General features: G+C 31.7%; 1 protein-coding gene across 3 annotated transcripts in view; it reads left to right on the forward strand.

The window, feature by feature from the left end:
* Window positions 1-21,952, forward strand: part of Nipped-a (Nipped-A) — a 66,007-nt gene that overhangs the window by 33,206 nt on the left and 10,849 nt on the right. For all 3 annotated transcript variants that reach the window (XM_064068839.1, XM_064068840.1, XM_064068838.1), the window contains exons 18-22: window positions 7,762-8,329; window positions 8,384-9,086; window positions 9,136-9,509; window positions 14,244-14,721; window positions 14,779-15,001. In XM_064068839.1, the coding sequence (XP_063924909.1) occupies window positions 7,762-8,329; window positions 8,384-9,086; window positions 9,136-9,509; window positions 14,244-14,721; window positions 14,779-15,001 (2,346 nt within the window). The remainder of the gene's footprint in view (window positions 1-7,761; window positions 8,330-8,383; window positions 9,087-9,135; window positions 9,510-14,243; window positions 14,722-14,778; window positions 15,002-21,952) is intronic.

A 21,952-nucleotide genomic window follows, 5' to 3' on the forward strand; every position in this document is an offset into this window, starting at 1 on the left:
TTTTACTATTAAAATTACTCTTATTTAATAACACAAATACAACCAGCGGGCCTACCGGACCCGGCTTGCGCAGGTACACAGATAAAATGCATTACCCCGACAAGAGTAAAACGCAATGAATAGTGAATTGTGGTTTATGATTTTTAAAATACCATCTTACCATGGCTTAGATTTATTACCCCTCAGGATTATATTTAAAGATGTATAAATACTGAAGGCTACAATGTAGGAAATGATGGTATTTAAAATATGAAAATTTCCGTGACAGAACACTATTAGTGGACCTCTTACCTCTATTTTTGTTTATGTGACCAAAATCACCAACATGAAGTGTCAAAAATTACTACTAGTATGACTCAACTAATAACTACTGAAAAAAAAAGTGAAATAAAAAATGTATCTGTATCTACACCATTAATTTTGTGCTTAAATTCGATTTTATCTAGATACAAGTATATAGATACTGCCCAACACTGCTAGTGAGTTTGTTGGTATTCGATGCAGAAGAATAAAAATTACCTGAACTTTTTTCGTTAGGTTATGTTTTATTGAATTAAAGGTTAAAAAATGCCAGAAATATAAACATTGTTGCCGATACTTTCAGTTTTCAGTAGCAATGATCAAATTAACGGTCTCCATTTCTTAGAAAGCATAAAACTTTACGCTATTTAAAACCGTTATTCGGCTTTTTGTAAGTGTTTATTTCATATGTAAGGAACAAACACTAAAATTTCACTTAAACATTGTTTTTATATGAATGGGGGTTATACATACGACTATTGTCGCATGCCACATCTAGCATCTCATCTTTAATTCTCAATCATCAGTTCGTTCTGCTCGCCTACTCTTCTTAGAAATGGAAATTTCGACTTTTGTGAACAGCCTATTTCCATATCTTCCAACTTCTTTTTTCACTTTTCTAAGATTACTAAAAGGGTTGGTAAAAGACAATAACCTTGCTCTAGTGCTTTGATGGGTTTAACGCTTCTGAAACATTTTCCAGCCTTAAATTGAATGATTTATCTATATAGATATTACAATTGTTTAAGTATATTATAGTTGGACAACCTAATACAAATTTTACTTCGCCTAAATAGTGAGCTTTACTGCCCATTCACAATGGACATAAGACATAAGAACGAGCGCATAACATAATTTACGTTTTTGGTTTGTGTCTGGCTTATGCTTATCTACGTTCACAGTGGACACAGTGAATTCTGTAAGAATTGTTAAACTGCGCAAACGCAGAACGGAATAACTCCCAGCTAAGCATAGAAACGGCTAACCTCAAACTGAGTCAATCAAAATATCTAACCTACAATTTCATACGATATTCGAACTTGACAACTCGCAATACAGAACAGACTCGCAGTGTGAAGCTTTGATTATAATTTATATAATATAATCAAAGGTGTGAAGTGCCAAGTGCCAACTGTCAAAGGGAATTCAATAGCAGCATTCAAAAGTCCCTAGATTTTAACATAATTTTGACATAATTCGTGCACAAAGTTGAATTTATTTCAACTTTGTGTACGCACACAAGGATTACGTAAAACGGTCATAAGCATAAGAATTACGTTCGTCCACTGTGAACAGGGGTACACGTTTTCCATAGTTTCAATTTTACGTATTTATGTAAGCTTATGTACTTGTTATGCCTTATGTCCATTGTGAATGGGCAGTTAGGACAAGGAATCCAGGGGGCGTGGGACAAATTTTTCGTCAACGCGCATTTTCACTACAGTGAGCGGAACGTATTAGGTTTATTTTACTCTACTTCAGATGGCGCCATCAAACATTAGCAAAGGCAAACACCCTTCACTCTGCTCTTATACGAGGAGTTATCCATAAATCCATAATTAACGTTGTTCCGTAAGGAGTAATGTGTATAGACATGTATGTACAAAATATGAAAATATACTTGACATAAAAAATATGAAGCAACGCGTTGTAACGTGATACGAAAGAATTGTATTTAAATGAATGTCAAATTCAAATAGGCGTCAAGCCTATTTTTATTTGACTATATCTGAAGACTGACAGAAACTTTCCAAGGGTTTTTAAACTGGTATAATTGTTTAGTTTTACAAGATTTAGTAAAATTTTGATTCGTGGTGTTACAAAAATATTAACACAAAATGAAAATACATATTCAAAGTAAATAATAGAATGACATAAACTTTCGGCGTTGACATTACAAATAATTACAAGACAGAAAAAAAACGCATGTTTGTAATATCGGGTTGTTAAAGGCTGCTTTGAAGACAGTTTGTTTCTATGAAAAACAATTGATGAAATCCGATGTTTTGGTAGATTTTGTTCCAAAAATACGAGATAACTAATTGTTTCTTGAACTAGTTTCCGTAACTTTTAAAATTTAAAAATGATACGCCATTCTGCTGTAATAAAATCTAGAATAAGGTCAAAATCACACTAATATTACATCTGATTTTGTCAACCACATTAATATAATTTACATTAAAATAAGTTACAGACGTTGTTTGAAATGTTTACTATATTTCGAAAACAAGATAAATAAATAAATAAATAAAATGTGCAGTTTATAAACTTCAGAATTTTAGTATAAAAATAATCATGTTTGAAGCTTTATTTTGTCTGTTCCATTTTATTGGGTGTACTCTGTACTGGGCCCCTCTCGGGATATAACACCGACATCAGTGCACCGACCCAACGTTCTTCAACCGATGGGATGATTTATTACTTCCGTTATGCTAGCCCTACACACAGTGATCTGGTTTTCGGATTTTCGGCTAGATCTGCACAGTTAAGGCTCCGCCACACAGTCATTAAAAGATGCCAAAATAAGGCAAACGCCAACCCATTTTGCGCCTTTATTTTAACAGTTGAAGAGCAGGGCGATACATGTGCGTACTCTTTGCGCACTGCACACGGACACAGACACAGAGTATTTTGTTCACGCCAGCATCAAAAATACTACGCCGAAAGCACTTCTTCAAGTGTTAATTTTTTTAAGATGTAATATTTGTCAGCGTTGCCAAAATTTTCCTCTTTGCACAGGTCAACTAGTTTTTCGTAAATCGCATTTTAAAATTTTTGTTATTGTATTTTTTACTTTTTAATTTTCTAAGGCATGAAAAAATCCCATATAGGTTTCTATGAATTTATTAATGAAATCAACTGATAATTTGCGCGCCATTTTGTGTTAATTAATATCAATAGTGATTATGATAATTTTAATCCATCTGAATGAAAATCCATCTCCCAAATATTTTATTACACCGATATAAATTTATTACTTTCTTGGCACGATTTGTAATCCGAAGTCTCCCTCCACATGCAATTTTTCGTCGCCTGAGAACTTGTTTGATCTACAGACCAAACCACACTCAGGCCAATATCGGCTTTAAGCGATTTATTTGTAAGTCGACATTCGTTAGAGTTGATCTGATACACATCCACTACGAAGAACTAACCCGTTTCGACCACTGGACTTTACAACGAATAAGTGAACAAAGTTCTTGACAATCTTAACGATTTAACACATAATGTTTCCGAATGACAAAATTTACATTTCAAATTGTATTATCAAATGGTAAAACACTCACCAAAATTTGTCAGCAACAATGAAATGACGCAATCTCCAAATTTTACAATACTATATCCTCCGTTTACGGTTTATGCATCCGTGTTGAGTTTTCACCTTGGACGTCAAGATTTTTGGAAAAAAATGAACATTTTGCAATTTATAATGTTATTTAAATTTAAAAAGATAGCATAGTCCTGATCTTGTGATTTATAAATACGCTATTGAGATTTTTCGGCTTTTCGATTTCTCGATTTTTCAACTTTAAATGTCTGAATTTTTCAATATTTCAATTTTGGGCTTTTCCAATTCTTCCATTCTTCAAATTTTCCATTTCTCGATTTTTACTTTTTGGATTTTCAATTTATTGTTAAACTTTAGATTTTTCAATTCTTCGACTGTTTTATACTTCGATTTTTTTTTTCGATGTTTTAATATTTCATTTTTTAAAATTCTAGGTTTTTGGATATCTCGAGTTTTCAATACTTCTATATTTCAATTTTTCAGATTTTTTAATTTTAATTTTCGATTTTACAGTTTTTCTTTTTTTAAAATTTTTCGATTATTCAATTTTTTAATTTCTCAATTTATCGAATTCAGATGTTTCGTTGTTTTGATTGTTCAATTTATCAATTTTTCAATTTTTAACTTTCCTTTTCGACTTACGACTCCTCAATTTCTCGATCCTTCGATTTTTCCATTTCTCGATGTCTCAGTTTTTGAATTTTTCGATGTTTCGATTTTTGGATTTCTCGATTTCTCGATTTTTTTCTTTTGAGCTTTTCAATTTCTGGATTTTCCTATTTTTTAATGTTCCGATTTTTCAATTTTTCAATTTTTAAATTGAATTGGATTTCTCGATTCTTAAATTTTGCGATATTTTAATTGTTCAATGTTTTAAATCTTAGATTTTTCGATTTCTCGATTTTTTGACTTCTCAGTTCTTCAGTATTTAAATTTTTCAATGAAAAAATTTTGACTTTAAATTTTCAGTTTTCTGATTTCTCAATTAATCTATTTTTGATTTTCCCACTTCTCAAAGTTTCGATTTTTCAGTTCTTGAGTTCTTCAATTTTTCGACTTCGCTTTATTGGTTTTTCGATTTCTCAATTTTTGGATATTTCATTCAGTTTTGATATTTTTCAATACTTCGATTCTTTGATTTTTCGACCTCTAGATTTTTCGATTTTTTATTTTTGGATTTTCGTTTTTTAATTTTTATACATTAAATTTTTCAATTTTTCGATTGTTTTATATTTCAATTTCTCAATTTTTCAACTTTTCCATATTTTAATTTTTAAATTTCTAGATTTTTCGGTTTCTCGATTTTTCAGTTCTTCAGTTCTTCAATTTTTGGATTATTCAGGTTTTTGATTTTTCAATTTTTCGATTTTTTAAGTTTGCGATTTTTCGACTCTGCTTTTTTGACTTTTCTGTTTCTCAATTTTTTAATTTCCTAATTTTTGGATATTTCGTTCAATTTTGTGATTTTTCAGTTTTTCGATTTCACAATTTTAACTTTTCAATTTTTAAATTATTAGTTTTTTTCGATTTTCCAATTTTTTTTATTTTTCGATTTTCCAATTGTTCGATGTTTCGATTTTTGAATTAACCGATTGTTCAATTTCTCGATTTTTAAATTTTAGACTTTCCAATTTTTATTGTTTTGATTTTTTTATGTTTCGATTTCTCGATTTTACAATTTTCCCACATTTGAATTTTTCAATGTTTTAAATTTTCGATTTCGAGGATTTACTGTGTTACAGTAGTCATCAGTCAGTACTCATCAAGAACGATTATTGCTGTGCGTTCAAATGCCGACATACTGATAAGCACGTACATACAAGACGCATTTAAGGCTGTTTTAAGTCTGCTACGTTTAATTTTTGCGATTTTAAATTTATTTCTTGATATCTAAATCGTATATATTTAAATGGTGGTAAATATTTTGTGATAAAATGCATTTTAGTTTCAAAGATAATATGTATTTAGTGATTTGACTACTGTTAATAAAAAAAAAAAAAAATACGTAAGATGTTCATACTGAATTAATTTGGTGTTCATAGTTTGATGATAACCCATAGTTATTCTGGAGGCAAACTAGATGACTTGTTACTTATTAATTAAAGCAGTGGTCGTGTAATTTTGTGCCTTTAAAGTGGTGGACGAAGGGACGCATATATGTTAGCTATGCAGTTCATGGACAATATACTGCGATAATATTAAATTTTTGTTACCTTAACCTTTATTTGGTTTTGTGCAAATATACGTGCTACCACACACATGAAACAGGTATGCACTACATATAAATATATTACATATATGTAAAGTCTTCAACACGTACGTTCGCTTATTTTGTGACAACGTACTGACTAATACGTCCGTTTACTACCTTATCGACATCACGTGCTTACAGACTATTTTTATCTCCTTTCGTAAGGTACCGCCACTTCACAGTGAAGCGAGTGAGATGTAAAATATATGTTCATTCTTTTCTACATGGGAAAGTGATTCTCCGTATATGTTGCCCAACTATAATATACTTAAACAATGCTATTACTAATGCTTACGTAAGTGCTCTTTATTTGCTTTTACCAAGTACTTCCAAACGCTTATTAATAAGAACGTTACTATACGCCTTCTCCAGGTCCATGAAGAGTTACAAAAAAAAAAAAAAATGAAAATGCTTAAAATTTGGTTACAAAGTAACAACGTGGATGATCTAACTAAAATTATACTTATTTTGTTGTACATCAGGTAGTTTTTCACATACTACCTTGGTAAACTTAGAACGAAAGATGCGTAAAAATATCACCCCCCGACAACCTACAATTCACTCCATTTCCATTATTTCGCTATGAAAATCTGTATCATCGTCGTCATTTTCAAATTCAGATTTTGAATCAGACTCACCTAGCGAAATAAGGAAAGGAGGTATAGATTCGTACTAAAGATTTCCCATATTTTTTTCCCAATCTGCCAAAATAAGTTTTTCACAATGTTTACAAAAATTTTGCCACTTGCTTGGAGTACATTTAGAAAGCGTCTCAATCCATAAATTCTCCACCCTATTTTTTAATGAAGGTTGAGAATTTATATGCTTGTTGTAATAGTTCTTACAAAATCCCCACGCCATTTCACTTGGATTATATTGAGTGGTACGGAGGTAATCTAAGAACTTCATGGCCACTTTCTGTTAATGACTCGTCTACCAAATATCTTTTTTTTTTCGATTGTTTCTGAAGGGTTTAATTAAATCCCACAACTGTTTCTTCGATTTTTTTTGTCAAATACAACACTATGTTTAAAGAGTCATTCCTGCATTTCACATTTTTTACTAGAAAAAGTGGGTGGTTTATCCAGTTGAACCGAATAATACGGTGCATTGTCTAAAACCACCACATATTTTTGGTTCAACTTGGCCAAAGCAAGAATGAGCTGATTAACCACCCAATTTTGAAAAATTGTCCCGTCCATCGTTTTATGATAGTCTCTAACGTTATTTTTTTAATTTAAAAAATTGTTACAACCATCCAAGAACCCAAGTGTATCTACAGTGAAATATTCGTTTTTTTTTTCATTAAGTTGCCAAATTTGTCGTTGCAGGTCTTTCCGAAACATATAATTTGTAAATGAATCCGTTGGTTTTCGCTTGCCAGATAGTGATGTTTTTAAATTTTGGTCCCCTGTTGATAAAATTTTCGCCACAGTTTTCCCAGCTATGAAAAAAAAAATTAAAAAACATTTTACAGCGTATTTTTACATTATAGAAAATATGTTCGAGACCTTCGTAGTTACTTCTTCGAAAGAAAAATCGGGTCTGTCTTTTCGAAACTGCAAAAAACATCTTATATTGCAATTTTTTGTTGCAGTAAAACTATTTTAGGCATTTTCTTTTTAAATAATGTCGCAATGATCTGTGAATCTGTCACAATAACAAATTATCTATGCTGACAAAATTAAAACATTTGTTTACTTAATTAAAAAATTGCGTCTAATAATTCTGATCTAAGAAATGAAGTAGAAAAGTGGCAATCCAGCTCAAAGCAAATGTCAATCAGACTACTGACAGACTAAAAACTAAATCATCAAATCAGTTTATCCAACTTAAAGAAAAAATATTAAAGCCTATTTTACTATATAAAGATCCTGAATGGATAATGTTTAGTTGCTGTTGATTGATTATGAATGTTTAGGCCTTTAATGAAGTATTTGGGTAAATCTCATAACTTGTGGCACCGCATGGCTCTGGGTTTAGAACAAATCGCTTTTGACCCATCTTCTGCCTCAAAAGCTAGCAACGCTGCTAGTTGTTACGATTTCGAAACCGACCAATCCAAGAACGAGTTGCTTGATTCTTTAGGAGAGTTATATTCGCTTCTTTGTGAGGAAGATTTGTGGGCGGGGTTGTGGCAAAAGCACGCCCACTACAAAGAAACCAGTATTGCTATAGCATATGAACAACACGGCTTTTTCGAACAAGCTCAAGCCGCTTATGACTCAGCGATGGCTAAGCATAAGCAAGATAATTCCATGGGACCTGTACCTACGCACACTCAGAGGGAAGTGCTACTGTGGACCGAACACTGGATTCGGTGTGCCAAAGAATTAAATGAGTGGAACGTTCTTACTGAATATGCCAAGAACGGTGTTTACGATCCGTATTTGTTACTGGAGAGTGCGTGGAGGATACCGAATTGGGACATCATGAAGGAGGCTTTATCCAACGTCGAGTATAACTGTCCCAAGGAGCTGGGGTGGAAGGTAAGAGTTTACTTCATTCTAAAGTTTTAATTTTAACGATGTAACACCTTTTAGATAACCATGTATGGTGGATTTTTATTGATTTGTCAACCCGACGAGAGTAAACCTTTAAAATTTGTGGAACGTTACGTCGAAAGCGCAAGCGCCCTCTGTTTGAACGAGTGGCGTCGTTTACCACATATTGTTAGTCACATACACCTACCCTATCTCCAAGCAGCCCAACAAATCATGGAATTGCAAGAAGCATATCAAATCCATAAGGGTTTACTGCAAGGCCACCAGAATTCCTTACACGATATGAAAGCTATAGTGAAAACCTGGCGCAATCGGTTACCGGTGATAGCCGATGATTTAACCCACTGGAATGACATTTTCACCTGGCGCCAACATCACTATCAAGTCATTGTCAACCACTACGAAAGCATACGAGAGTCAGCCCATACTAATTCCATGTTGGGGATCCACGCGTCAGCTCAGTCAATCATCCACTTTGGAAAGATTGCCAGAAAACACAAACTAGTCAATGTGTGTTTAGAATCCTTGAATAGGATCTATACAATAAAGAGCGTGCCAATTGTCGACTGCTACCAAAAGATCAGACAGCAAGTCAAGTGTTACTTGCAGTTGGCGTCCATGAACAACAAGAACGAGTTGCAGGAGGGCTTGGAAGTTATCAATAACACGAATGTCAAGTACTTTGCCAAAGATTTGACAGCCGAAATATACGCCCTCAAGGGAATGATCTACCACTTGAGCAGTAAGTTTTTCTAGAAGAATATCAATTTTTTTTATATTGTTGTTTTTAGATAAATCCGACGAAGCCAATAAGGCGTTTTCTGCGGCTGTACAGATGCACGATACTTCTATCAAGGCTTGGGCGTTGTATGGGGATTATCTAGAGCAAGTTTTCACCAGAGATGCCCGTCAGATTAATCTGGGGGTGAACGCAATGGCCTGCTTCTTGCACGCCTGTCGCCATCAGAACGAGTCAAAGGCTAGAAAATACCTGGCTAAAGTGTTGTGGCTTCTGAGTTATGATGACGAGAATTCGAGTTTAATGGACGCTTTGGATAAATATTCGGTTGGTGTGCCACCTATTTTGTGGCTACCGTGGACGCCGCAGCTGCTGAATTGCTTGGTGCAGTATGAAGGACACGTAATTTTGAATTTGTTGTGCCAGGTAAGAATTTGATAAGTTCATTGGGTTGTAAGAATTTTTTTGTCTACCTTTATGTTTTGGCGGTACCAAGCAGCTCCGCCTCCTCGCTCCGGGTCTCCATAATCCCATAAACGCTTAAGGAGGATAGTTGATAAAAATTTTTGGTTTGATTACAGAGTTTTGAATTCGAAACGAGAACTTTTGAGATGTTTTAAACTATCGTACTACTACTAACAAAAATTGGTCTACAGTTATTAAGACCGATTACTGTGAAATTTTATGTGTATGTTCGGAATACCGTCTAGCTGGTAAAACTAGAAATTCTCCGAAAACAATATTGTTATTGTTATTGTAATGGAAAAACTCACTTAAAACAAACGCATTCTTTACATGTACTTTAACATTACATATATATTTTTATTTTAACTTACAAGGGTTATCATAAAAAATGAAAGTCGCAAAATCAAATCTTATAATTTTTCGAAAAATCTGGATTTATTTACTTTCGACCAATTTGTTGAAGTAACATTTTTTTGTTGTAACCATTTTTCGTTTTTTCAGTTTCTTTATTTATTTAATTTTGCCATTCTCTAATGTTTCGGTTCCTATTTCAATTTTAATTTTTTTAGTTTTGCAATTTTTTATTTACTCATTTTTTCAAGTTTAATTTTTATTTTTCATTTTCTCGATTTTATATCACAATTTTTCGTTTTGTCATTTCCTTGATTTTTTCAATCTTTCTTTCGAATCTGTAATTTTTTGTTTATTCAGTTTTTCAAATGTTTATTCTTTGATTTCAATTTTTTAATTTTTCAATTTTGAAATTTTTGGATTTCTCAATTTTCCATTTTTTCGATTTTACACTTGTTCGTTTTTTAAGTTTCTCAATTTTTACATTCAGATTTTTAAATTTTTCGTTTTCCAATTTTTCAAGTTCTTCATTTTCAATTTTTAGATTTCTCAAAGTTTCGAAAAATTATTAAAGTTTTCATTTTATACTGTTTCGTTTTTTCATTTTTGATTTTTCAATTTTACCATTTTTCCATTTTTTTTTTATTCGAAATGTTGAAAAATCGAAAAATGAAGGAATCGGAAAAAATGAAAAAGAATTGCAAAATCAAAAATAGGGAAACCGAAAAGTTGCAAACTGAAAAATCGAAAAAACTAATGAATCGAAACATTGGAAAGAAGAAAAAATGGATTGAATCGAAAAATTGGAAAACCCTAAATTTTAGAATCGGCAAAATTGTAAAGTAAAGAAACTGTAACATTAAAAAATCGAAAAATTAAATATGGTAGAAATTGAGAAAATAAACACTGCAAAAATTAATTAATGAAAAAGTTTTAAAATCCAATTACTGAAAACTGGATAAATTGTAAAATAGTAGAATTCAAAAAGTGCACTTTTATTTAATTACATACATATAATCATTAAATATTTAAAATTAGAACTGGAAAAAAAATGAAGAAACGAAAAATTGAAAAAAATTGAAAATTCGTGAAATTACAAATCGAAAAACTGAAAACCCTAAAAATGAAAACTCGAAGAGTTACATATCATAAAATTGAATAATCAAAAAACAAATAAAAATTGAAACATTGCAAATTGAAAAAACAAAATATTGAAAAAGTTGAAATTGGAAAAACAAAAATTTTTTTAATTTGAATATTGAAAATTCGAAAAATTCTAAAAATAAAGAAAAAAAATCGAAACCACAAATTAAAAATTGAACAAATTTTAAATCGAAAAATTGCAAAATCTAAGAATTAAAAAATTCAATATTTCAATAATTCGATTTTGCACTTTCTCGTTTTATAAGTTTCTTAATTTTTAATTTTCAGATTTTTAAATTTTTCGTTTTCCAATTTTTCAAGTTCTTCATTTTCAATTTTTAGATTTCTCAAAGTTTCGAAAAATTATTAAAGTTTTGATTTTATACTGTTTCGTTTTTTCATTTTTGATTTTTCAATTTTACCATTTTTTCATTTTTTTTATTCGAAATGTTGAAAAATTGAAAACTTAAGGAAAAACTGAAGAAATGAGAAATTGCAAAATAAAAAATAGGGAAATCGAAAACTTGCAAACTGAAAAATCGAAAAAATTAATGCATCACAAAATCGGAAAGAAGAAAAAATGGATTGAATTGAAAAATTGGAAAACCCTAAATTTTAGAATCGGCAAAATTGTAAAGTAAAGAAACTGTAACATTAAAAAGTCGAAAAATTGAAAAATTAAATATGGTAGAAATTGAAAAAATTAAAACTGCAAAAATTAATTAATGAAAAACTTTTAAAATCCAATGACTGAAAACTGGATAAATTGTAAAATAGTAGAATTCAAAAAGTGATCATTTTTTTTAATTACATATAATCATTATATATTTAAAATTAAAACTGGAAAAATTACAAATCAAAAATTGAAGAAACGAAAAATTGAAAAAAATTGAAAATTCGTGAAATTACAAATCGAAAAACTGAAAACCCTAAAAATGAAAACTTGAAGAGTTTATCATAAAATGGGATAATCAAAAAACAAATAAAAATTGAAACATTGCAAATTGAAAAAACAAAATATTGAAGAAGTTGAAATTGAAAAAACAAAAAATTTATAAATTTGACTATTGAAAATCCGAAAAATTCTAAAAATAAAGAAAATAAAGAATCGAAAAATGGAAAAATTAAATATTGAACAGTCGAGAAATTTTAAATTGAAAAATTGCAAAATCTAAGATTAAAAAATTCAATATTTCAATAATTCGGTTTTACAATATTTCGTTTTTTCGATTTTGCACTTTCTCATTTTATAAGTATCTTAATTTTTAATCTTCGATTTTTTAATCTTCGGTTTTTTAATTTTTCAAGTTCTTTATTTCCAGTTTTTAGTTTTTTCCGTGTTTCGAAAAATTATTAAAGTTTTCATTTTATACTGTTTCGTTTTTCATTTTTTATTATTTAATTTTACAATTTTGTAATTTTGCATTTTTTGTTATTCGAAAAGTTGAAAAATCGAAAAATTAAAAAATCGGAAAAAATGAAAAACTGAAGAAACGAGAAATTGCAAAATCAAAAATAGGGAAATCCAAAAATTGCAAACTGAAAAATCGAAAAAATTAATGAATCGAAAAATTGGAAAGAAGAAAAAATGGATTGAATCGAAAAATTGGAAAACCCAAAAATTGTACAATCGAAAAATTGAAAAATTAAATATATTAGAAATTGAGAAAACAAAAACTACAAAAACTATTTAATGAAAAAGTTTTATAATCCAATGACTGAAAACTGGATAAATTGTAAAATCGTAAAATTCAAAAAGTGATTTTTTTTAATCAATATATATTTAAAATGAAAAATTGCAAAACCTGATAATTGGAAAATTCAATATTTCAATATTTCGATTTTACAATATTTCGTTTTTTCGATTTTGCACTTTCTCGTTTTATAAGTTTCTCAATTTTTAAACTTCCAATTTTTTTATTTTACAATTTTGCAATTTTTTTTATTCGAAAAGTTGAAAAATCGAAAAATTAAGAAATTGAAAAATTAGAGAGGAGAATAAATGGATCGAAACGAAAACCCAAAAATTGTAAAATCGAAAAATTATCGAATCGACAAAATTGTAAAGTAAAGAAACTGCAACATTGAAAGATCGAAAAATTGAAAAATTAAATATATTAGAAAAGCGAATTTAGAAAATACAAAATAAAGAATCGAAAAATTGCAAATTCTAAGAATTGAAAAATTCAAAAGTTGATAAACTGAAAACTGATAAGTTTAAACTTGAAAATTGGAAAAATTGTAAATCGAAAAACTGAAGGAGCGAAAGAAGTGAAAAATTGAAGAATTGAAAAGTTCAAGCCAAAAAAGCTGCTGCAGTGTTATTTACACCACTGATTTTAATTTTATAAATGTTAAAGAAAACAACAAACGCCAAATTTTTTTATAATTTTTCAAATAAGCAGGATTTCTCAGAGGATATGTCATTTGCCAAAATAAGACCTATCTTAGAAAATACTAGCCCCGCCCACCCGCCCCCTCTTTTTTCAGAGGATATGTTATTTGGCAAAATAAGTCTTATCTCAGCAAGTACTAGCCCCGCCCACTCGCCCTCTATTTTCTTAGAAGGTATGTTATTTGCCAAAATCAGTCATATCTTAGCAAGTACTAGCCCCACTTCAGAGACAAGGGAAATTTTGTCGAAATAAGCTTCGACCAATTTTTTTTTTATGATTGTGTTCAACTTTTTGCTGCAAACAAGTATAATGTTGCAGTATACAGCTGAATTTACTACGAAATAATGTCAGATATGTGGGAAAAGACTAATATCTAACAAATTAATATTAATATGAAGGTAATGAAGAAGGAAATGGGTGTAAAAAAGAGGATAAAAAACAACTGAAGTGAACAATTAAATAATTTGAACAAACACTAACGTTATGTTAACTTCTATATGTTTTCTAATTGTCAATACCTGTGTATAATACATTTTTTAAATAAAGATTAATTTTTGTTAAAAAATCACCCTAGTGTATGGTTTAAAATATTACCTCAAAAAATTCTCGTTTCAAGTTAAAAAATTTCTGTAATCAGACCAAGAAATTTTGGTCCTTGTCGACTTTATACTGCTTAAGCGTTTATGAAATTATAGCAATCCGCAGGGAGGAGGCGGAGAAGACCAATAGCTCTCGCTGCCGGGAACGGACAATACTTTTGCGTGCGTATTGCATATTAATTTTACCTCCTTTTTTATTATTCTAGGTCGGCAGAATGTTCCCACAGGCTGTGTACTTCCCAATTCGTACCCTTTACTTGACACTACGAACAGCCACCGCCCGAAAAACTAATACAGTCCAACAACCGCCTCAAGATTCACAGAACGACAACAACCAAAGTGGTTCCACGAATCAAAACCAAGAAAGTACAAATACAACCACAATTACCACCAGCGAAACGTCGTCAATTAAAGCGACACCCGCGATGATAAGATGCTCAAAAATCATGAAAATGCAAAGAGACATTCACACTACCGCATTGTCAAGTTTGGAAGGTATCGCCAACCAGATGGAGTGGTTTAGAGAAAACTGGTATGAAGAAGTACTGAGACAGCTGAGACAAGGTCTAACCAAATGTTACGCTATCGCATTCGAGAACCGCGAGAGTGTGAATGAAGCCAAAATCACTCCTCATATTCTCAATTTCGTGAAGAAATTGATGTCGACGTTTGGAATCGGTGTCGGTAAGATAAGTCACTCTGGAGCTAGAATTTTAAAAATGATTGTAACCGGTTTTACAGAAAATATTGGTTCAGTGAATGTTACTTTCAATTCGGCTGCGTCTGAAAGTCTAGCAAGGAGGGCAGAAGCGACTTATCAGGATCCCGTTTTTAAAGAGATGAAGCAAGATTTCACTAAAGATTTTGATTTTTCGCAAACTAATTCCATGAGGTTGCACACTTTGATATTCAAATTGAAGAAGTGGATTAAGATTTTAGACAATCGGTCGAAAATGCTTTTGCAGTAAGTACATAGTTAATTTTATCAATTCGTGTTATGTGGGTTGAATAACCTATAGTTATTTAGGATTTTTATCGTGAAGTCAAGTGTGTTCCGTTTGTGATAAAACATTCATCACAATTCTGACATGATTATGCTTTTAACGTGTCTTTTTCACGAGTTATTATATGATTCATTCGAAGTTCATTGATGGTTAAATTGTTTTTAGAAATTTGTTAAAATGCTCTTTATTTGAAGTGGGATATTTTGTAGTTTTGTTTAAATTTCACAAAAAAAAGTGTAGCAAACTGAATTTTAAGTCGGATGCAGTCTATTCAATATACCAATAAACGGAATGTCGCCAGTTCCGATTAGGATGTCTTAGTTATTGGTTTTTGCAGGTAAAAATTCTACTGAAATGTCTTGGTATTTGCTGAATAAAGATACAATTTAAAATTTTACATAAATATGTATAAATATGCACTTAATCGGTAAATATGCAGTAAGATTTAAAAAATGTGTAAAACATAAATTTTTTAGAGCCCATTGTTTCAAAAAATAAGTTATATAACCAGAAAATATCTTTCTGAATATGCCGCATTTTAAAGAATATGCATTTTGCGTACAATCCTCATCAGATGGATAGTATATCAGCGATTTAATCTGTATGTTTATGAGATAAATGCTGAAAGGCCATGTCATTCAGTCAAGTGTTTATTTGAAGATACATTCATAAATTATTTAAGGCAACGTATTTGAAATTATATTTTATTCGAGTATTATTAGAAATCTAAAGTACGTTTTTCTTTTTTATATGCATTTAGTAATTTTTGTACAGTGGTAGTGGCAGAACTTACACATTGCTGGTGACATCTCTGTCAAATTAAAACAAAATTTTATGTAAGGACCAAGAAAATTCAAAATTTTAACATGGCTCGCAAAAAACGAAATTTATTAAGCAAGAAATTAAATAATGCATTAATAAGATTATAAGGAGAGAACAGCAAACTTGTGGGCTGAAACTATATCCACCTTCACTCCAGAGATATGACAGTTCAATATTACACATCGAAAAAATTTTAGTGTCAGGGCATTTTACCAGTAATTATAAATTTGGCTGAAGATTCAGATTCCACTAATAAATAACTTCTTGATCTTTATTTTTCGATATACTTTCTAGTGTTCTGTTTCTTACATTTTGGTGGTGTTTTCAACATTGTAATTCAAGTGTTACTTATAAACTGACAGCTGTCACAAAACAATAAGTAACTTAAGCTTTTGTCATTTTAAAACCCATCAGCGGCACCAGAGCGCCTCCTCGTGAATGCTTATGATTCCAAAAGGGTCGCTATAAGAGTGTGGCGATGAACTATATCAAATTTCATTGTAGAACACAGCAAAATTACCCATAGGGGGCGTTGTAGCACGAGCGGAGTTTGGGGCTCCTGGTTGTGGCTGTTCTCCTACCCACGACGGTGATTCTATTCTATCGGCAAGCACTGCCGCACAGCACCCCTAAATTACGAACATGCCGTACGAGTAGGTCGTTACGGTCGCAAACTATTCAAAGCCTGCATCCTTTGTGCAGATGGCGCGACCGCCAGCTCGACAAGGAACCGCGCACTCCGCTTCCGCCACGTGCTTCTGTGGCTTACCTCAATTATATTTAAATGTTCGCTTTCTACATATAACTCTGATATTAAACGACAACTGAACAAGTGTTAAAGTTTCAAAAAGAGCAATAAACAACATTTAAATTCGCCGTACACTCTCGTGAAATTTGAAACAGCAAAGAATTTTTATCTGACCAAATGACTTAAGCGGCTTATAAGTCATACTATACTACTGTATAACTTAACTCAGTTCACATATAGCTAGTAAAACTTTACAGCTCCATTATGGCAACAATGGACAATAATAATCATAAGTCATGAAAGTTTTACAAGGTGTATATCAAGTGAGTTTAGTATATGTCATTTGCCAATATCAGTCTTTTCTTAACAGGTACTAGTACCACCCGCCCACCCTCAGTTTTCTTTGAAGGTATGCCATTTGCCAAAATCAGTTTTATCATAGCAGCTACCAGCTAGGATACGATTGGTTTTGGCAAATGAAATCCCTCTAAGAAAATAGAGGGCGGGTGGGCGGGGTTAGTACTTGCTAATCTAATATCGATTTTGGTAAATGACATACATGAAGGCGGGTGGGTGGGGCTACTACCTGTTCAGGCTGATTTTGGCAAATGACATATTCTTTGAGAAAAGAGCGGGCGGGTGGGTGGTTGGGGCTAGTACCTGTTAAGATAAGACTGATGTTAGCAAATGACGTATCCTCTAAGAAATTTAAAAAATTGTTATAAGGAAAGACACCAGAGGCTCCAAAGCACTTGCAAATTCTTTCCAAACAGGAATACCTAGAACCTCAAGATTGTATAAATAAAAAAAAGGGGTCCCAAAATTAACTCAAAAACAGGTAGGTCGGAATTTTCAAAAAATAGAACATCAAATTCCCCCAAAATTTATTTAAATTGTTTACAAAGTCTCCATAGGCTCTCAGACACCCGGTATAATGTATTTTTCCATAACAATAGTAATAATCGTAAGGAACAAATTAGACTAAATTTGAAGTTTAGAACCACATTTGCCGCCATAGTGCCGGAGTGAATTTGATCTTATTTGATACTTACAAAAGACAAAATCCATTATGGCACTGGTGGAAAATGAGGTTGCATAGTTTAAATTTAGTCCGTTGTAAAACAGACAGCTAAAAATTTATTATTCCACTTTGCCTTCCTTTTATATTCCCTCTCTCTCTCTCACACTTTTTCAATATTCTCGAGTATGAAATTTTTGTTTCTTCAAGCATCTTCAAAAATTACCGAAAGAGTTCACTTTTTACTTTTTTGAATCTGCCAAACTGAATAATTTGAAATCTTGCAGATGTTTTAAATTTATAGTAAACATAATAATTTTTTTATCAAAATATATTCGCTTGTCCCCTCCAATAAATTGATGACGTCATATCAAAATTTTGCCGGGTAAATACTATCTAAAATATGCAAAATATGATCAGTCTATACGTGTGATTTATCACTGCATTCATATTTTTTAGATATGCTTAAATAGCGTGACTCAAAAAATTAATGACTGAATTGTTAAAAAATAAACATCCAATCAGATTTAGGAATTTAACTCGTTACGATGGAAATGTGCAATTTAAAACCTTTTAAATTTAACACGTTTTTACAAGTTTAATAGGGGCGAAATCAGTCTTATCTTAGCCAATGCTCGCCCCGACCACCGGCCCTCTATTTTCTCAGACGGTATGACGTTCGCCAAAATCAATCTTATCTGAGCAAGTACTAGCCCCGCCCACCCACACCTATTTTCTCAGAGGATGTCATTTGCCAAAATAAGATTTATCTTAGCAGGTACTAGAAAGTACTACCCTCTGAGAAAATAACGGGCGGTGGGGCGGGGCTAGTACTTGCTAACGTAAGTCTTATTTTGGCAAATGACATCTCCTCTGAGAAAATACAGGGCGGATGGGCGGTTCTAGTACTTGTTAAGATAAAACTGATTTTGCCCCTATAGTGGAGTGCTGTAAGGTTTATACCCCGGAACCTGGTTCCACTGAACGGATTTTTGTTCAACCTTTTGGAATTTGTTTTTAACACTAAAAGCTAAAATGTTTACCCATTTATTTTTGCCGATCTCAATTTTTTTATTATTAAAATAGGCAATAATAATTTTTTCGGATTTTCATTCATTTTCTATTAAAAATTCGAAATTTTTTGCTCTTAAAATTAGATTTTACATTGTATAACTAATACAAACCTGTCCTTGGGGCTTCAGGTAAAAAGGTGAGAAGGAGAAGGGATTCTAGAAACGACAACAGCAGATATTTGACGTCCTTTCCAAAAAATTTCGGACAAATGACATTGACATGAAAGTCATATTCCCATTGCTTTTCATTGATCTTGCCCGAAATTTTTTGGAAACGATTGTACTACACGTTGCAACTAGCTGGTGTTCAGTTGAAAAATCACTCGAAGTAGGAATTGGAATATCATTTGACAGAATCCTTTACTTTCTTAGAGGCTGTCATTTGCCAAAATGAGAAGAGGAAGGGTGGGCGGGGCTAGAATTTGTTAAGATAAAACAGATTTTGACAAATGACATACTTTTCTTGGTAAGATAAGACTAATTTTGGTATAATGGAAGCATTAACCAACAAATATTTACATGCAAAAAACCTAGCAAAGATTTATAAGACAATTTATAAAACAACAAAGATCTAGTGTGAAATAAAACTTGTGTAGACAAAAATATTGCGTGAGGTTAGGAACTGCAGAGTATGAAAATTTATGTTCAACTTAAATTATACAGCAAAGAAAATTACTGAGCTAAAATTGTGAGATAGAAAAAAAAATTACATGAGGTGAAAAACGGCAAAGCTAACAAAATTATATTAGACTAATATTTGCCACACTTTATCAACGGTTCAAACAAAGAATTTACAGGATGTTAAATTATGCCACACTTTATCAACGGTTAAAACAAAGAATTTCGAGGATGTTAAATTATGCTTTGATCCAAGTGACTGGTTACTTAAAATTAGAGATGACTGTTCCGCTTTGCTAAAACCGGTTTATAAATGCAACATACAGTGTGTTTTTTTTTCTATTTCTCTGACTACCTTAAAAACTTGTTTTATTTTAATAAAATGAATAACTAAAGTTTCTTTGTTTTCCAAAAAATGTGTTAAATTTGTTTGGATAATTTTAACATTTAATTTTTTGTAGTAACTCAGTACAAAAATAAAGAATAACACAATTTAGGGCAGTTTATATAATACTTAACCAATTTTAACCACTTTTTGGAAAATTTTTGGAAATTTTGAATTCGCTTTGCGTGTTTATTGGACCAGATATCGTCCATTTCAGAATCGTAACTAGCGGAAGATTATCTACACTTTGACACCAATTTTCGGTCGATTAAACCAATTTTAACCGGTTTTGACAAAGCCGACTAGTTGGCCGACTATAGTCGGTACATCTCTACTTAAAATAATTAGCTTTGAGAGTTTATCGTGGACTGTCCCCAGCCTATCCCAAACAAAACACATGATAAATAAACACAAAATGCATCCCGTGTTGCGAGAAATATGCGTCTCGGTGATATAGTTTTCCACGTTGCGAGAAAAATGTCTCGATGAGCTGATGATAACTGCCTAAGGGGAAAACTGTTTAATCCCCCCGTACCTCCGTTCACGATATTATGAATTGTACCGCACTTTCACGGTCCTTTTCCCAGAGTAGGACAACGTTAGGTTAATTTAACTGCCTAACTAAATGAACTATTAGCAATCTTGTGTGAGAAATTAAGAAGTGTTATAATGTAACACTGAAGTATGAGCATCCAGAAACCTTATTCATAATTTATTAACAAAGAATGTGTCCTGATAAGTGATCTCATGAAATCTCCTAGCAAGTGTTTTATCTAAACAACCTCAGGACCGTTAAATTGTGTTAGAACCAGTTAACGATTAAAAACCTAACATGAACTGTGAATTTACAAATACAACAAATTTACACCATGTGTTAGCATCGTTCGAGAATTCGCCTATTTCCGCTTCGAAAAACCGCAAGAATTAGCTACGCGTGTGGAGAAAACAAAGGCTCCCCATTTTTATTAACCATCAAACCAACTAAACTTAATCTAGCTTCCTTACCGTGTCTTTTTACTCACCAAAACAAAACAACAGTGACCTACCTACCCTCTACCAAACAAGTAAACTTCACTACCAACCCTCTCACCAGATACTACACACAAATTCCCCTAGGAAAACTACCAACTACCAGAAAAGAACTAAACTTGCACAGGGTTGCTTATGTTTAACGATTTTCTTAGTAAATTTTTTTTTCAAATTCAAATTATTGAAATACGATTTCGCGTCGTTGTTTTTTTTTCAGCGCGAAATTTTAATTCAGATGTGGTCACCACATATTTTACGAATTTTAAATGCTGTACTTTAAAAATGTTAAACGCCATACTTCATAAACGATAGAGGTCGTCTTTATAACGTGTAAAATTTAAATTTACTACCTCTCTTTAAGACGTTTTGAAACGTCAAAACCCTTCCAAAATCTGCAGTTAAGTGTAAATTAGTTGTAACCTATCTTTGTTTTCCTGCTAGGTCAAACTTCAGATTTAATATTATGGCGTTGTCAGTTGTATTTTCAAGGTAGAATGCAGTGTTGGTAGTTTTTTAATTTTGGCAAAGACTATGTTCAAATTGATATACGTGTCTTAAAAAGTTGATAACGTCATCTCAAATAGTGTTAAAATTAACTTGAAACATACGCATATAATGCTTCTTTACATGTACAGTTAGATGCGAAAAAATGGGAAATGTTAGTGATATATTTGTATTACTTTTTAGTTCCCGAACGTAAGTTAAGGAAGTATCGTAATAAAATTCATCGAAGGTACAACTACTTGTTTTCTCGACGTTTCATGACCCCTACAGTACGAAACAATAGCGTCGACTCACCTTAGACATATAATCTCCGTAACTATTGGACCGATTGTTATAAAATTTTATATATGATTTAAGAATATCGTGTAGATAGTTGAACGTTTACTAAAATTTGTGTAATCATCCTCACCAACAATTTTATCTAAATTTTATAAAATAATATACTCTTGTACTCGCGGTTTATGAATCCACCTTGATTTTTTTCACAATTACTTTACAAAAAAAAAAAATGTCTGCAATATTTTCCACGTCTTTTTACTATCAGGAGTCTTGACGTAAATTAGGGAACTGTGATGCTCGATATCTTTTTGTTTCATTTTTACTAGTTTATTACATCTAGAAACTCCCGAAATTCCAAATAATAGGACAACGAAGAAGAATTTTTTTTTCTTCAGCTGAATAAAATACACTTCTTAGTTTAGTTGCCAGACATTT

The sequence above is a fragment of the Zophobas morio genome, unplaced genomic scaffold, assembly GCF_036711695.1.
Source record: "Zophobas morio isolate AGI-343-1 ecotype UQ-CSIRO unplaced genomic scaffold, CSIRO_AGI_Zmor_V1 ptg000030l, whole genome shotgun sequence".
Taxonomy (NCBI): domain Eukaryota; kingdom Metazoa; phylum Arthropoda; class Insecta; order Coleoptera; family Tenebrionidae; genus Zophobas; species Zophobas morio.